The sequence below is a fragment of the Ananas comosus genome, linkage group 10 (assembly GCF_001540865.1).
Source record: "Ananas comosus cultivar F153 linkage group 10, ASM154086v1, whole genome shotgun sequence".
NCBI lineage: Eukaryota > Viridiplantae > Streptophyta > Magnoliopsida > Poales > Bromeliaceae > Ananas > Ananas comosus.
In genome coordinates this window covers 477,311-493,261 of record NC_033630.1, presented here as the reverse complement: position 1 = coordinate 493,261, position 15,951 = coordinate 477,311, and the positions used below count along the sequence as shown (strand labels likewise).

At 34.8% G+C, this 15,951-nt stretch overlaps 2 protein-coding genes and 1 long non-coding RNA gene across 4 annotated transcripts; 2 read left to right on the top strand and 1 right to left on the bottom strand.

The window, feature by feature from the left end:
* Nucleotides 3,047–5,762, top strand: LOC109716879. The gene is made up of 2 exons (XR_002218069.1): nt 3,047–3,289; nt 5,477–5,762. It is a non-coding gene; the product is annotated as an uncharacterized LOC109716879 (long non-coding RNA).
* Nucleotides 8,433–12,262, top strand: LOC109716299 (protein FAR1-RELATED SEQUENCE 6-like). The gene is made up of 6 exons (XM_020241647.1): nt 8,433–8,563; nt 8,960–11,101; nt 11,249–11,359; nt 11,457–11,573; nt 11,687–11,757; nt 11,971–12,262. Exons 2-5 carry the CDS (start codon nt 8,963–8,965, stop codon nt 11,723–11,725), a joined length of 2,406 nt encoding a protein of 801 aa, XP_020097236.1. The 5' UTR covers nt 8,433–8,563; nt 8,960–8,962; the 3' UTR covers nt 11,726–11,757; nt 11,971–12,262.
* On the bottom strand, nt 12,337–15,559 carry LOC109716300 (tudor domain-containing protein 3). 2 transcript variants are annotated; one of them, XM_020241648.1, is made up of 6 exons: nt 15,113–15,551; nt 14,728–14,898; nt 13,948–14,194; nt 13,452–13,613; nt 13,077–13,348; nt 12,337–12,716 (listed from the first exon to the last, which is right to left on the bottom strand). In XM_020241648.1, exons 1-6 carry the CDS (start codon nt 15,392–15,394, stop codon nt 12,564–12,566), a joined length of 1,287 nt encoding a protein of 428 aa, XP_020097237.1. In that variant the 5' UTR covers nt 15,395–15,551; the 3' UTR covers nt 12,337–12,563. The 2 variants fall into 2 exon arrangements, with proteins under 2 accessions (XP_020097237.1, XP_020097238.1); XM_020241649.1 differs by lacking the exon at nt 13,077–13,348 and having other exon boundaries at nt 15,113–15,559.

Here is a 15,951-nt window from a genome sequence, read left to right as displayed (position 1 = left end):
GACCAAAAGGTTCCTTGTCAAAATCAAAATTTTGAATTGGGGAGATTTTTTTCACCGCAATCTCACTCTATGGCTTTGTTCATAAGTTGACATCTTCATTGAGATTAAAACCGTGTGCTATGTTCTTGCTGGATTTGTTTAAGAAAGGATTACTTTTTCCATCAAATGTACAACATAGTCAAAAGCTACAAAATATGTCATTATCTATTAATGTTTTTATAATTGAGAATTCTCTTCTCGGTCTAGTATGTTGATCAAATTTATATATATATATATATTTTCTCTCTGTTTATTTGCATATATTATCTAATGGATTAACCCACAGAGGGGAGCTCTTCGAATTGATCACCGGAGGGGGTGTAGAATTGGTTCCGATGTTATATATATATATATGAAAAACAAATCTGATAGAAGACAATCAATAAATAGCTTATACTATACTTCAGGAAGAGACTTTGGAGGTGGCTGTCATTTTCATATATTTAAAGTACGCAGTTGAAATAAGTGACCAAGTATGGAGGAGGAGATGAGATGGTGGATTCTATATTCATCAAACTTTATCTGCTTGCTTAATTAACTATTATGAATGATTACTTTGTTTGATGCTGTTTAGCTTAATTAATGTATAGTTGGTCACCTTCTGCGATCTCCACCGACGCATATGAGAGGATCGAACAAAGCTTATTTCATTTGTTTTGTTACACCAAACCATAGATTCTTCGATTTTATTTTATTTTATTTTTTATGTATACTAACTGCATTGATTGTTTCAGCATTTTTATAGGGTCGAATTGATTGCAATGTTGCACTCTAACACATTTATAAGATAGTTGGTTTTGAGATTCGAATATGTTGTTTCCAATGAAATGTTTTTGAATTGAATTCAAATATATTTGCACTAATGAAAATTCACTTAGAAGGAAAAACAATTAAGAATTGTGATTGAGAACTTTAATAGGATAGGGGCAAATATATCTGAACTATTCATCTATTTAATTTCATGGTTTTTTTTTTGGGTTAATTGCATACAGCTCCATGTAAACATATTGAATAACAGATATATTACTATAAAGTTCAACTTTTCATATTTATTCTCGGAAAAGTTCTAATATTTTTAAATACACTAATGCTATTAGGATCCTTTAGAAAAATATAGTTAATCATAAATAAAATCCTTAATCCTAGTTAGTAAATAAGGTAAATTAATATTTGAAAAAATCTTAATCCTTGTTAGTGAATAAGGTAAGTTGATGTTTTTACTCCTCTTATATTATTTGTGATGGTAGAGAAGAAGAAGATGACCGTTGAAAATTTTTGAAAGAATATTTCTGTATAATTCTAGTAGTTGAAATTTTTGGAGGAATATATTTGTGATGACAAAAATATTATTTCACTTATCTTCTGTTAAAAAATAAATAGTGCTCTAACGGTAATAAACTAGATGGGCAAATATGAATATAACTGAGCTTTTGCGGAAAAAAAAATAAAAAATTAAATTTTATAAGAATATATTTGCTATTTAATATATTTATATGGAACTGTATAAAATTAAGCCTTTTTTAAAAAAAGATTTTTCTACTTTTGTTTGATCCAACAGTGACGCACGCTTCTTTGCAGATAAGGTTGATTAGTATTTTTAGCGGAACATAACAACCAAGCAATTGGTTTCTAAAAGATGATAAGAACAATTCATGTTTGTTGAGGCTTCTAGAAACTTCTCCTTTGAGATACTTAGACATTAAAATAGAAATATTTTGTATGTTTATCAGAGTTATTAGGATTAACATAGTAGTTTATACTCCATTATGATCTCACTCACCTATCTATTAATTAGATTAATTATTAATTTGACACGGATGTGAAATACTTTGTACATATGACGTTACTCAAATTGAAATATGCCTTAGAATTATTGGCCTAAGAAGGGAAAGTAAAAGCAAAGGATAAGAAATAAGGAAAAGGCTAAAAATGCTTTCTCAAATCTCTCTTTTAAAATTATTATTATTTCTTCTGAAATTTCAACTTACTGTGGCATGACCTAAAATATCCTCTCTTTGATGTGGGAAATTGGGTTTTATATTTCTTGGTATTATAAATTTGACCCTAAACCCGCTACAGTTTCCGATTCCAATTAATGCCGCGGACGCGGACCACATATTATTGGATCCGAATCCAACGGTGGATATCATATTCCTCCACTTGATGGACGTTTCAGGACCACGTCGCTCTTGCTTGGCGGAGCATCGCTTTCCTATCACCGCACGGTGCGCTTGTGCGTACTTCGTACAGTATAATCGGAGCCAGTATACGGATCCGGATTATATGTTCAGCTTGGATCCGAAGTGCATGTAATGTCGAGTTTCAGTACAATCTGTATACAACTCGATCCAAAGTATGAAAGTTTCTCCTACTCGGGCGCGTCCTAACAATACATCGGGCAAATACTGTGGATCGGATCCGGATCCAAATTAGTTGCTACTAGTGCTAGCAGCTTATCGGATCCTGATCCGGACCCCCTTCGTGTGTCGTGCGTTTGTTTACACGTGGTGAGCGTACCAAATAATTATTATTAGATTATTGAGCGTGATTGAGGGGTGGTGTGTCGAAGACGACGACTTGGAAGAAGAACAAATGGGTAAAATAGACGAGGCATCTCATTCAGATTCAAACATGACCTGGCCACGTTGATGCTGAGATATTTTAATTTTTATTAAGAATAATTTACCATTAAGTATTAAAAGATTAAAAAAGTGATAAATAGAAGAGAGAGAGAGGAGAGATAATAAAGATCTGCTAGCACTGATCCAAAATGTTTAAGTCTAGTCACTATGACTCGGATGCCGTGTATTATAACAACATAAACAGCTAGTCATAATAACTCGTTCCGCCTGAATAATCAACTTAAAATATTTAAATTCAGTTATTAATACTGTTGGTGAGAGAGACACTTAGTGGGAAAGTAGTTAAAAGCGTTGATCAAATTCCAATAATACATACACAGCTCTTCTTCTATCTATATCCCTCTCTCTCTCTCTCTCTCTCTCTCTCTCTCTCTCTCTCTCTCTCTCTATATATATATATATATAGATATAGATATAAAAGGAGGAGGGTGCTTCTATCTTCTATCTCTATCGATCTCATCCATTTACGCTGTGGAATTAAAGAAGCGGAAGCAGAAGCAGAAGCAGTAGAGATCGAAGAAGATGTATAACCCACCGAGCGCGCAGGAGATGTCCTACTTCGAGCACGTGCAGAAGCGCCACGAGGAGAAGGGTTGCCTCTACGCTTGGTAATTTATTTATACTCTCTAATTAATCTCTCTCCCTAATCTCCACTTAGTTTCTCAAGTGCTCGTTTAAAACTTTGTGGATTTATTTATTGCGATTGTGTTTGGACTTTGTCACAACTCACACGGAGATATCCGCTTTGTGTGCGCGCGCGCGCGCGCGCGCGCGTGTGATGTTAACTGTATTTTTAGATCTGTTTCTTATTGAATCAATATTTTACGTAATATGATTTGAGAGTTAATTCTAAAATTTCATTTTGTGAGTGAAAATATTAAAAATATATTTCTCCGTCTATTTCCTACATATATCGCATTTTGGGTAACATGCGAACTCGGAATGATTACTATACTGATTAATGCTATGGCTACAAATTATCTATAGAGTTTTGTGAGGATTATAGGTTTTTTTTTTGTGTGTCTTCTTCAATAATAAGATGAATATTTTGGAGAAATGGTATTTAGTTGATCGTCCTAAATTTAAACCTACCACTTTGGCGTTTAATTAATAAAAAAAATTTACTTCTTTAATTCAAAATTGATATCTTGATCTAACAAATCTCCAAACTGGTGTTCAAGCATATATAATATATTAAGATATTAAAATACTATCATCTAACAAAAGGAGATTCTACATGCATGATGTTCCTTTTTTTTTTTACTTTTTTTTTTTTATTTAAGTGGTGCCTTTTCGTTTTTCGTTTAAGGCTGAAAAATTATTTTTCCTGAAAAATACTCGCACTTTAAAATATTTTTCCTTTCTTGTTTCATAATTTCTTACTTTTATTCAATGTACCAAATTATCAATTCTAATTATGTATTTAAAAACTCTTCTTTTCTTGGTGTTTATTTTTTGTGTTTTAGACTTTTAGTAGACACAACACATGAACCTAAAATTAAACGGTAGAGTTCGTTTTTCAAAAAATAGCGATAAAAATAAAAAGCGGATAAGTTAAGAAGGATTTAAATTTATGAACTTCTTTGCTAAGAACCATACTCTAAAGCTTAATTATCTAATTTTGGTTTTCTTTTACTGTGAACCAAACACCCAAAGCACCCTCATCACTTGAACCGTGCCATGGTACTTTAGGATGTGTTGCTCATATTTATTTTGAAGTTTTTAGACATAGTGGTGGGAGTTTCTTTGTTTGAGAAAAAAAAAAAATATGTTATCCGATTCCTTCATTTAAAAAAAAATGAATTTAGCTAAAAATATGAAGTGATTAAAGATTTGAGATTAAGATATCAAATATGGATCATCAAATTTTTTATCATTTGCGTTCTGTACGATTGGTATGGTGGTTGAAATTATTGGATACATTTAATGAAGCAATGTGATGGTTGGGTGGATCTAGCTGCCCATTTCATTATGAACACAGGTCATTTTCATTCTTTACGCGTGATAATCTACATTGTCCTTGACGACGTAATTTTGCATATAAATAGCAATTTTTTTTGTACTAATATTAATAAGTAATGTTATCTGTACACTTATGATATAAATAAAAGTTTTAGACTATAGTCTTTAAAAGGTTTAGATTTATTCGCGTCTTATCAATTTTTTATACATTAAAATTTTTAAAAAATTTTAAATTCAACGGTCACATGGTGTAAAATGTACATCTTATAATAGTGTGTATAAGTAGCATTTTTCATGGTAATAAATCTAACCAAGATGGTGCTTCAAACCATTAAGGTAGATTTTTGCTTCTACGCCTTTTATCACTATAAACTCTTTTAAATTTATCTTTTAATACCCAAAATACCTTTTAAAAACTTAATCCCATTAGTAAATCTTAGAGAGAATGGAGATATTGGTAGAGATTTTTTAGAATCAACAAGGTATTTTGGTTATCCAAAATTAAATAAGATATTTTAAAAATTTTGAAGGGCATATTAAATATTATTTCTAAAATTAAGATATACGCCAAATAAAAGGTATAAAAATTTAGCTGAAACAGAGGCATAGATGATCATCTATCTATACCTCGAAAGCAAATTAGTTGACAGAAATAGCACTTTTACAAAATTTCCAACCAAGGGGAACTGGTTCTTAGTAGTAGTAAAATAATGTGACTTTGTTTCTTTGATTTAGTATGATGATTTGTAGAACTAACTGTATACTTATCTCTATCTGAAATTTATGATTTCTTGTTATTCTACTAATCAATTGATATATTCAAACTTTTGCAGTTTATTTGCACTGTGTTGCTGCTTCTGCTGCTACGAGACCTGCGAATGTTGCCTCGATTGCCTCTGCTGCTGCTGCTAAATATGTCGTTTGATTAAAAAAGTAGATTCTTCTTAGCGAGAATAAAATATGTAATTAACTACTTTGGATGTATTGCGCTGTTATGTTCTTCGTTTTATATATATGGTAATGCTTATGAACTCTGCTCGAGTTCATGAGTTTCATGTTTGAACCTATAATTTGTTTGATTGTGGTGACAGTGGTAGTATTCAAATGGTTTTTATATTATTATGAAAATCTTGTCACTCTCTGCATATGCTATTCATAAGCGTCGCAAAAATAAATTGTTTCAAGTTAATGTAGTATTTTCTTTAGCTAATATTTTTTTAGCAAGTGATTGCTTTGTTTTCTGTATTCCGAGAAGCAGCTTACAGATGTTTGGAATACACTGTTTTGTATGTTCATTCATGATATGTCTAGTACTAAAGCAATGAGCACTTCTTTTACAGCGAAGAGAGAGAGAGAGAGAGAGAGAGAGAGAGAGAGAGGCAAAAGCTCTAGCCAAAAGGTTGACTTGAGGAGTGCTCAGGAGAAAAAGTTTATCATAAAAAAGTGGTATTTCCTTACTAATTTATCACCTTCTTTTATTATTATTAAAATTCAAAAGAGATATCTTAAATCCTAAGGAACAGAAGTACAGTACTTGGATTGAAAATTATAGGATTGTAAATTTAGTGTTTCTCATGTAGAAATTAACATAAAGACATGCTAGTAACAACAGAAAGATATATCGACGGAACTTGCAAGATGTCGCACTAACAAAAGAGATATATATTGAAATTTGTTTAACCCAATAAATAACTAGAATGGGAAACCAATTCGAACCACTTTCTGATAGAAAATAGCTAATATATTACCTTTACCTCAACAACTTCATTCGCAGCAGCAAAAACAAGCTAAACATATCTTATGTACTAGTATAGAAACCGCGCTTTACTGCGGATAAATAAAATTTTAATTAATTAATTAATATATAATTATTAAAAATTAAAAATTAAAAATTTAATCAAGTTCCATTCAGAAAAAATATTAATATTGTTCTTCTCAATATCATAATATTTACCAATTCAATATTAAAAGTTTACACTAAAAAATAATAATAATTTTCGCTATAAAATTAAATAACTATATTTTATTGAAAAATTTGCATAAACTACATATTAGTAATCAATTACATGGTAGTTAAACAAATGATAGTTAAATATTGTAGCGGAAAGGATCTCTCAAGTCAAATAAAAATCCGCATTTCATCAACATTTGGATAATAAATGCAAAGGTAAGTATGAGGTAGTTCAACTCTTATCCTCCATAAAATTTTTTTTTATACAAATCAATATAAAATAAATATACTAACAATTAGATATTTATACATTTAGAAAATAATTAATTGTTTGAATAAAAAATATAGATTAAAAAAATCCATACAAATATATAATTTGATGGTTTTTGTTGGACATTTTGCCATGAACTGGAAAAAAAACCAAGTGAAATAGGTGGAAAGATATTAATTTTTTAAAAAATAAATCGACCATAGGACATGATCTCAGTGTTGTGGTTGTAGATTGGGCCATCCATGACCAACACTTTGAATCGATCAGAGCTGGAAGGAGCATGACAGTTAACTTAAGGAGAAGGAGTAAGAGAACTTGAGCAAAGCTTTTGAAATGGCTTTCTCCAAACTTCAAAAGCTCAGTAATTATTATGTGTGGTATAGGATTATTGTTTATAAGAAGATGTAGAATGTCATTACCTAAAAGAGAGTTATACAAAGAGATAAATTATTATCTTTGGGAAAGGTGAAGAAGTTTCTTGGAAAGGTAAAAAGACTTCTTGGAAAGGTGAGAAGAATTATTATCTTTAGAAAGGTGAAAAGGCCTCTTGGGAAAGTGATAAGAATTATTACATTTTGGGAAGGTAAAGAAGTCTCTTGGGAAGGTGAAAAGGTTCATTGGAAATGTAAAAAGAATTATTATCTTTGGAAAGATGAAAAAACTTTTGGAAAGGTGAGAAGAATTATTACATCTTGGAAAGGTGAAAAGGTTTCTTGAAGAGGTGAAAAGGCAAAGAGATAGTAGGAAAAAAGAGACTTAACAGAGGGGTGAAATTAAGGAGAGCCCGACACGTAAGCTCTCAAAAATCATCAAATTATGTATTTGTATGGATATGTACGCATTTGGTACGTGCATTACAAGCGTACGATCATTATATATTTTTATTTGAAGACTCGGTGAAAATTATTATACAAAATGCTTTTTCTGGAATAAATGGTCATCAATCAGTTGATTGATTGGACTTGAATTGCAAACAACTTATCATTAATCCGTAAAATACTTCACGAATTTCACATTACATCCTGAACTTTGATTTGTTATGTTATATTAAAGCATTTTTAAAAGTTCTGGGTCTTTTAATATACTACTAAATCAAAATAAAATTTGAGCAAATTTTTAACGATTGATGGAGCAAATTATCTTATCAATCAGCCCAAAACCAAGGAAAATGTAATTATAAAAGTCGACGGAGAGTCGCCGAGACTTTTTTATTTTTTTTCTTTTTTCAATGAATGGCCACAACTCTTAGTTTGAAGAATTCATATATAGGAAGCGCCGGGCGTGCCGTGTTCGTGTGAATTTAGTAATTAGAGCTAAAAGTCGGTGCCGAAGCAACCCAAATTGCCGACTACTACTAGTTGGATCCAATTACTTGGGCCTCCAGGGCGATGATAAAGCTCATTTGAAAGTACGTTCGGCTCGGCCACAAATTTTCTCCGGTCCACTGGACCGGTCTATTTGGGTTCGGCCTAATTAGTCTCTGTCCGGGCCAACTCGGCCCGGTCGACCAACATCTTGCGACTCTGTAGGAGCTCGCCCGCTCCTTGCTTTTCCCCGCTTTCTCTTTCCTTACTTTTCTCCTCGGTGAAAACCCTCTCTCTCTCTCTCTCTCTCTCTCTCTCTCTCTCTTCCTTAATCTTATTCCTCAAAAAAGTATAGATGATGGAGTAGCACTTCGAGGAAGAAACCCTAATCGAGGTACTTCTGTTATCTCGCGTTTCAGTCAATTTATATCGGTTTGATTTTGTGTTCTTAATTAGGTTTAGGGTTTGGGCCAAATCCATCTGATGTTCTTCAATTCCATTTCCGTCGAATTGGGGCTAGTTTCATTTCCGAAGAGTGAGAAATGTTACAGATTGTTGGTTTCTCGGTTTGAAATATAAGAAAATTGCGAACTGTTTCATTGTTTTTTTCCTAATTGTTCAGGCCCATTTGGAATTTCGGATGTGTAAAAATGCCATTTTGATCAGATTATATAGTTGGGTTTTGTACAAAAAGCATATATATAGTAGAATTTCCATGCCATACCATTTTTCTTTTAAGTTTTCTTGTTTTGTTTTGTTTTGTTTTGTTTTTTTCGTGTTATTCTCTTAGGAAATGGAAGAAGAAGCTCAAACTGATTCAGAAGTACCACTGGAGAAAGATACTGAAACTGTTTCCAAAGAAGATGTGCATGCCGAGAGCAGTACGGCTGAGCTTAATGGAGATCAGAAGCCCATAGATGAGCGAGTCCCACATGTAGGAATGGTCTTCAAAACCTTCGAAGAGGTCTACGACTTCTACAACCAGTATGCTCGCCGTACAGGGTTTGGTACAAAAATACGTCGGTCTTGGTACAGCCACGAAGATGGGCAATGCAATAAAGTCACCTTCACTTGCTGTAAGGAGGGTAAGAGAGTATACAAGAATTCAGAGCGATGCAGCTCTTATAGATTAAGGCTTTCAGCCCGGACCGATTGCCAAGCAAAGATTAAGGTGCAAAAGTATGCTGACGGTTTGTTTCATTTGACCGAAGTTGTTCTCGATCACAACCACCCCGTAAATCCGGCAATGTCAAAGTACTTCCGCTCCCATAAGGATGTAAATGATGGAGCGAAGAGGCAACCTGTTATTCGTGCAAAAGGACAAAGAGAGGTCGGGTTTGGTGAGAAAGAGAACGAGAATGAGATTTCTTTGGGGGTGAAATCGTCTTTTCTCGGTTGTGAGGATATCGAAGCTCTTCAGCAGTTTCTGGTTCGGATGCAAAGCATGAACACTAACTTCTTTCATCTTATGGATTTCGATTCCGAGGGTCGGATTAAGAGTGTGTTTTGGGCTGATGGGAAATCAAAGGCGGATTATCCGTACTTTAATGACGTGATTACATTAGATACAACTTATTTGATGGGTAATTATGAGACTCCTTTGGTGTCATTTGTTGGAGTAAACCATCACGGTCACTTAGTCTTGCTAGGTTGTGCGCTAGTTTCGGCTAGAAACGTGGCGACCTATAAGTGGTTATTTAAGACTTGGCTATTGTGCATGGGAGAAAATCCTCCTAATTCTGTTATTACGGACCATTGTAAGGCTATACAAGAGGCAGTTGAAGAGATCTTTCCAGACGCTCGCCACCGCCTATGCCTATGGTGTGTAATGAAAAATATACAAGAGTTTTTGGGAGGGCATCCTGAATACAAGGCAATAAAAGGAATGATGAAGAAAGCAGCGTATGACTCGTTACATGTTAATGAATTTGAAGAGATATGGAGAAACATGATTGAGAACTATGGACTTCAGGAAAATGAATGGCTGAACTCTCTCTACGAAAATAAAGATAGATGGGTGCCGGCTTTTGTGAAAGACTTATTTTGGGCGGGCATGTCTACCACTCAACATAGGGAGAGTATGAATTCCTTTTTTGATGGTTATCTTTTCCCTAAGACATCTATAAAGCAATTTCTTTGCAAGTATGAGACAGCTTTGCAAAACAAGTACGAAAAGGACGTCCAAGCAGATCTTGACTCGTTCCACAAGACTCCACCACAATTAATATCAAAATTTTACATGGAAGACCAATTACGCAAGGTTTATACAGTTGATATGTTTAAAAGGTTTCAAGAAGAAGTAAAGGCTATATTGTACTGCATCCCTTCGCTGTTATGTGTAGATGGGTCGACCTCTACGTTTGAAGTTAAAGAACCCATACAAATGAAAGATGGTAGCGTTATCGAGAACAAGAAATATGAAGTTATATACAATAATACAAGTGAAATTGGTGTACAGTGTGTATGTTGTTCTTTCCAAATGAGGGGAATTTTATGTAGACATGCATTATCGGTGCTTAATTTTGTAGAGGTGTATGAAATTCCGCCTCAATACATTCTTGAACGTTGGCGTAAGGACTATAAACACATCAGAGTATTGCCTTCTTCTAATGATGGGGTAGCTAATGGTCCTTTGGAGCGCTATGATGATATATATAAGAATTGCCTTAAACTTGCTCAGCTTGGGGCGATATCCGACGACAGCTATGATGTTGCAATGAAAGTATTGAGCGAGGCAATGGAGGAGCTTATTTCGAGTGGTTACGCAACTAATGATACACAACCGAGGACCTATTTTATTAATGGCAATAGAAATCTACGAGATGAAAATGATGATATACTTGGCCAGCTGCAAGGGAGGCGTAAAAGTCAACCATTTAAAAAGAGGAAGGAATCCTTGGCAGAAAAGATCGTTAAAACAAGCAAGAAAAAGGTATTGAACTTACTTTTATTAATTCAGTGCGATACTTCTTTTGGTTAATTTCATGTTTTCCCAGTAGTGTAATTTCTTTAAAATGATGTATTATTGACAGGTTTCTCATAGCTAATCAATTTCTTTGAAATGATGTACTATTAACAGATTTCTCAAAGGAAATCAACTGCTACTACTCAAAGTGACATGCTTAGGATTGCCCCAAGTACACCACAATTTGACACTCATTTCTGGCCTCAAGAAAGCCTCAGCCTCACGGTTCGTACCTATTGCATAGATGTGCCCAGTGTAATTGCGTCGTCTCCTTATGGTTGCTTTTATATTGATTATTTGGTAAGATCTATGTTTCTTGTAGGAACCAGTTAATCCCACTAACTTGTCGATTGGCGGCCAATTTGGAATGACAATGAACCACCATCATGCACTTGAGAATCAATCAGGAATTCGCTGGAGCTTTCCACAAATGTTCCAGGTTTGTATTTTTGTATATCTTTCGACCAAACCATACACTCTTACCATGAGTAAAATATCTTAATTATGCGATTTATTATAATAAATTAACATAATTATTATATTTATATGCAGCAAGCTCCAGAGGGTCCTGCAGGCCCATGGGCTGGATAAAATGGGCGTCAGATTAGCGAATGCGACCCAAGGTATTGAAAGATCCCCTGGTTACTCTTGGTATGTTTACAACAAGACATGATGAATTTAAGAAAGTACAGAAACACCCGACAATTAAATATTTTGTTGTTTGATATTTATGGTCTTAGCCATGTTGGATTTGGTCTATTGCTGGTTTATTGTAGAGTAGAATTCACCCTCCAACCCAATAAATCACCACTTTTTTGTTTTCAACTTTAATGCAGATATCTTTAGGTTCAGTTATGACCACTGCGCAAGACAACTGCATCTTTTTTTAGCAGTTGGATTACTGATAGCACAAGAAAAATTTGTTTGGGATATCAGCATGTTCGTCAGACTATTGACACCGATTGTATTTATGCCATTCTCCTTTAAAGTGGCAATGTGAAATCATTTTGTAAAAATGTTGTACAGTTCATTAAGTTTTCGTTGAAAGAACCTCATAGAATATCCATGTGGTCTCTGCAAAGCTTTTTCATGCATTCAGTTACTCCGCTATTTGGGCTGATTCTTTAATTTGAGTGTAGCATTGTGTATCTGTATGATGCTTCAGATTATGTTGATTAAATCTAACAAAAAATCTAGTTAGCTAGCACATCTCAATTATGTTGATTAAATAAATAGTAGTAAAATGTAGAATACAAAAAAATTCAGCAGCAGATATCATTTAGAAGCTCAACGTTTTGGCAAGCCCAGAAAATGACAGGTAGCAGACATGCCAACATATAGTTAGCTCGCTGCAACTCAACGGGGATTCTACTCTAACACAGCATTTGTTACACCTCTACGCACTACAGATTAAGTGTGTATACAGCGATCAGAATCTTTTTCTGGCCCTTCCCCTCCCCCTTCCTCTTCCTCTTCCCCTTCCTCTGAAATCTCTTCTTTCGTCCGCCCTCTCTTCTTTGGCTCCGCCAAAGCTGAACATGCTCATCCTTATGTGCTCCGCCTCTGAATTCTCCGCCTCTCCCTGAAAACAATTCAGATACTTGACATTGTTAGCACAGCCATAGAAGTTTCTGATGTTAAGAATCTGGAATAAAGTTTTAATACACAATCCCTCGAGAGGCACATATTTTATATATATACCACTAAAATCTAATTTTATCTAGTTTATATATGCAATGGGCCTCTTCGCTCTTGTCGAATGGAATGCCAGAATTTTGATGTTAGAAATCTAATGACTCTTACAACCCCACACTTTGCACAAATACTATTTAGATGCTGACATTTGCTTTAGCATATACATGTAAATATGCACATCTTGCTACATATATGTCCAAACGACCCTTTCGTTGTATTGCATAGTAAGTTAGGAAACAAAACCAACATGAAAATCTTCTAAATCCAATTGCTTCTGCAACTGTCTAGCGAGCTCTTCATCGCGGCTAACATCTTGGATGTTGCCAGATGCCAAGGGCTTCAAGTCGAAGCCTTTCCTCTTTTCCCATTCTTCCAGAGTGAAAACCTGAGTTTCTTCTTGCCTGCCTTTGCCTGTATTCCTGTGACCCCTATAGGACTTGTCCTCATGGGTAGTCTGGTTCATTTTCTGTAGAAGCTTTCTCGCAGCAGCTTGGTTTTGAACAGGAACAGCTTCACTAACTACAAAATATTTATAAAGTAAACCAAACCAACGATAGCAAGCGAGGCCTTGGCATCCTAAGTTTATAATACACAGCATGAAAGATAAGGGATGTAGATAAACCTTCTTTTGGTCTAGCCTCTGCATGTTTATCGTCGACCTTATTCATCATAGAATCTGTTTTAAGGTCACCTGCTGCCTTCTCTTCTTTGCTCTTGTTTGAATTCCGACTCTCGCCAACCAGCTGATAGCCCTGACTTCTTTCCACCTTTCTAACATCAGAATCTGCACTTCAATGAAAGAACTTTTAAAGCAGCTCAACAACATACGGTCACAAATAGGAGATAGAATTGTCTGAAAAATCCATCGATGTTGAACATGGAAAGGAACAAGAAAATAAGTATCTATTTTGCTGTTATAATAGGACTAATTGTATTGATATTTTTCAAGGAAATTGCATAAACTCTATCTCCCTTATATGTGCCTAATGTTATACACCTGAAACACTAAGAAAACCCTTCCAGATTTCTCTGTCCGGAAATGTCATGTATCTTTAGTTTTATATAGATATTGAGTGTCCTATAAATGAAAAAAAAAGAGTATAAACGCGATTGATTACCACGAATCCGCTGTTGTTGAGAAGCATTGTATGGATGCGCGTCAATCTGTAACTTCTCAAATGGAGGTGGACCAACACCATCGTCATTGTTAGATAGCCTCTGGGACAAGCGTGAGAAGACTGAATACTTTTGACTCATCTGCCATTCTTCGTAGAGAAATTGGACAAGGCCTCCCAATACAGTCACAACTTTAGGATTTAAAAGCAATATGCCGCTGTGTATTGGAATCTTTTTCTCCAAACGGACCTACAAAAAGTTGTATGATACGAAAGAAAAAAAGAAAAGATTATCATGAGCTATTTTTCACAAAATATCAGTAAAAAAAGTGAAAGCTAAACAATTTGGGATTATCACAAACAGACACTATCTAACAAATTCGCTCATTCATATCATTTTTCACAATTGTCAGATAGCTACTCTCAATCTCATAAAATGATAGTCCAACTTTGCAATATTTCCAGAAAAAGTGCTCATTCTAGTATCATAATTACAATACGTAAATGGCTTTTTATCTCAATTTTTTCCTCAACAGACAAAGACAATACTAAACCACCAATGTTGCAGGGTAATGAAACTGAATCTTGCTAGCAATATAAAAAAGAGGGTAACTTCCTGGTATAAATCTCCTAAATTTTCACATTATTATTAGACCAAATACATTAGGAAAAGTTGTGTAAATGAATGAGGCTATAAGATGATTATATTTACATGCAATAGTAAATAATCAAACTTGATTTCTCGAACCATTTATGCTATGAAAACTCTAGAAATCAGCAAACCTTAGTGCCGGGAATTATCTCTTCGGTGATAGATGGAATGGGAGCATACTCTATTGCAGTTACTTCCGCATGCCCGTCGGTGAGACGGAATCGAAGAAGGCGACGCTGACGATTTGAGTCTCTGAATGAAGCATCAATACTGCTTTGGTATATATCCCTCACAGAAACTACCTGCACAATGTGGAAACTTCACTTAGATTACCACTAGATAAATAAATAAATAAATAAAGCCATTGCTTTAATACTAGTGTAAACAAAAGTGAACAGAATCAAAACTATTGTGCTGATATTGAAAGAATCACATAACGAAAACTTCTAATTCTTATTCTAAAGAAAATTAAGGAAAAAGAAGGGAAATTTCTCGAAAGGGTTTACTGCTTAGCACCTGTAAAATCAAAGGGCCTTGGATATGGCTCGATTTTTTGAGAGGGGAAGGGTCAGGGAGCGATTTCCCTCCGAAGGACCTCAAATCCATGTTCAAGAGCTCCGATTCGATCGAATCCATCGCCATGGATGAGGACGAGGAGGACGGCGACGGCGACGGCGACGACGACGAAGAAGGGGACTCGTGGGTGCGAATGAGAGCTCGGATCTCGTCGAGGTCTCGGAATCGCCATCCCCGCGAGGCTAGGGTTTCCAACACCTTCTCCTCCTCCACAGAATGCATCGCGCTCTAATTTTTTTTTAGCTTCATTGGTTGCGATTTGGGGAAATTCTTGTAGAAAGATGCAAATTACCACGAGCAGCCGTTAAGGCCCAATTAGGATTAGTAATGGGCTCGGATTGGGCTTATAGTCTGTTAGACGGCCTATTGGCCCGTGATGTATTGTCGTTGGTTTGTGTGGATAATACTATTCCCGTAGCACTTAGGGCCCGTTTGTTTTGGTGTAAGTGGAGTGATGGAACTCAAGTTCCATCACTTCTGTTATTTGTTTTGATGTAAATGAAAAATATAATGTAACTCAAGTTACGTTAGAGCTTCACTTCACCTACTCTCGACTTCCTTCTTTAAAGTGCCGAACTCGACTTTCACTACACTCAACCTCCTCTAAAAAATTTATTAAACAGTAAAACCTAAACTCTACTTCCTTTATAATGGGTTAAAATTACCTTATTTATAATAAATTAGAATTATCTTTAAATAATAATAAAAAAATTAATTATATAATAGATTAAATTTTATAGTGGTAAATTTACTACTATATTTAGGAGATAATGAGATCC

What these genes read in the sequence shown, in the direction of transcription:
- LOC109716299 (XM_020241647.1), top strand. Translation starts at nt 8,963, where the DNA reads ATGGAAGAAGAAGCTCAAACTGATTCAGAAGTACCACTGGAGAAAGAT. An exon ending in TTAAAACAAGCAAGAAAAAG is followed by an intron (nt 11,102 to 11,248) that starts GTATTGAACTTA and finishes TACTATTAACAG; the next exon opens with ATTTCTCAAAGGAAATCAAC. An exon ending in GCTTTCCACAAATGTTCCAG is followed by an intron (nt 11,574 to 11,686) that starts GTTTGTATTTTT and finishes ATTTATATGCAG; the next exon opens with CAAGCTCCAGAGGGTCCTGC.
- LOC109716300 (XM_020241648.1), bottom strand. Translation starts at nt 15,394, where the DNA reads ATGCATTCTGTGGAGGAGGAGAAGGTGTTGGAAACCCTAGCCTCGCGG. An exon ending in AAGGCCCTTTGATTTTACAG is followed by an intron (nt 14,899 to 15,112) that starts GTGCTAAGCAGT and finishes CACATTGTGCAG; the next exon opens with GTAGTTTCTGTGAGGGATAT. An exon ending in AGAGGCTAGACCAAAAGAAG is followed by an intron (nt 13,349 to 13,451) that starts GTTTATCTACAT and finishes AATATTTTGTAG; the next exon opens with TTAGTGAAGCTGTTCCTGTT.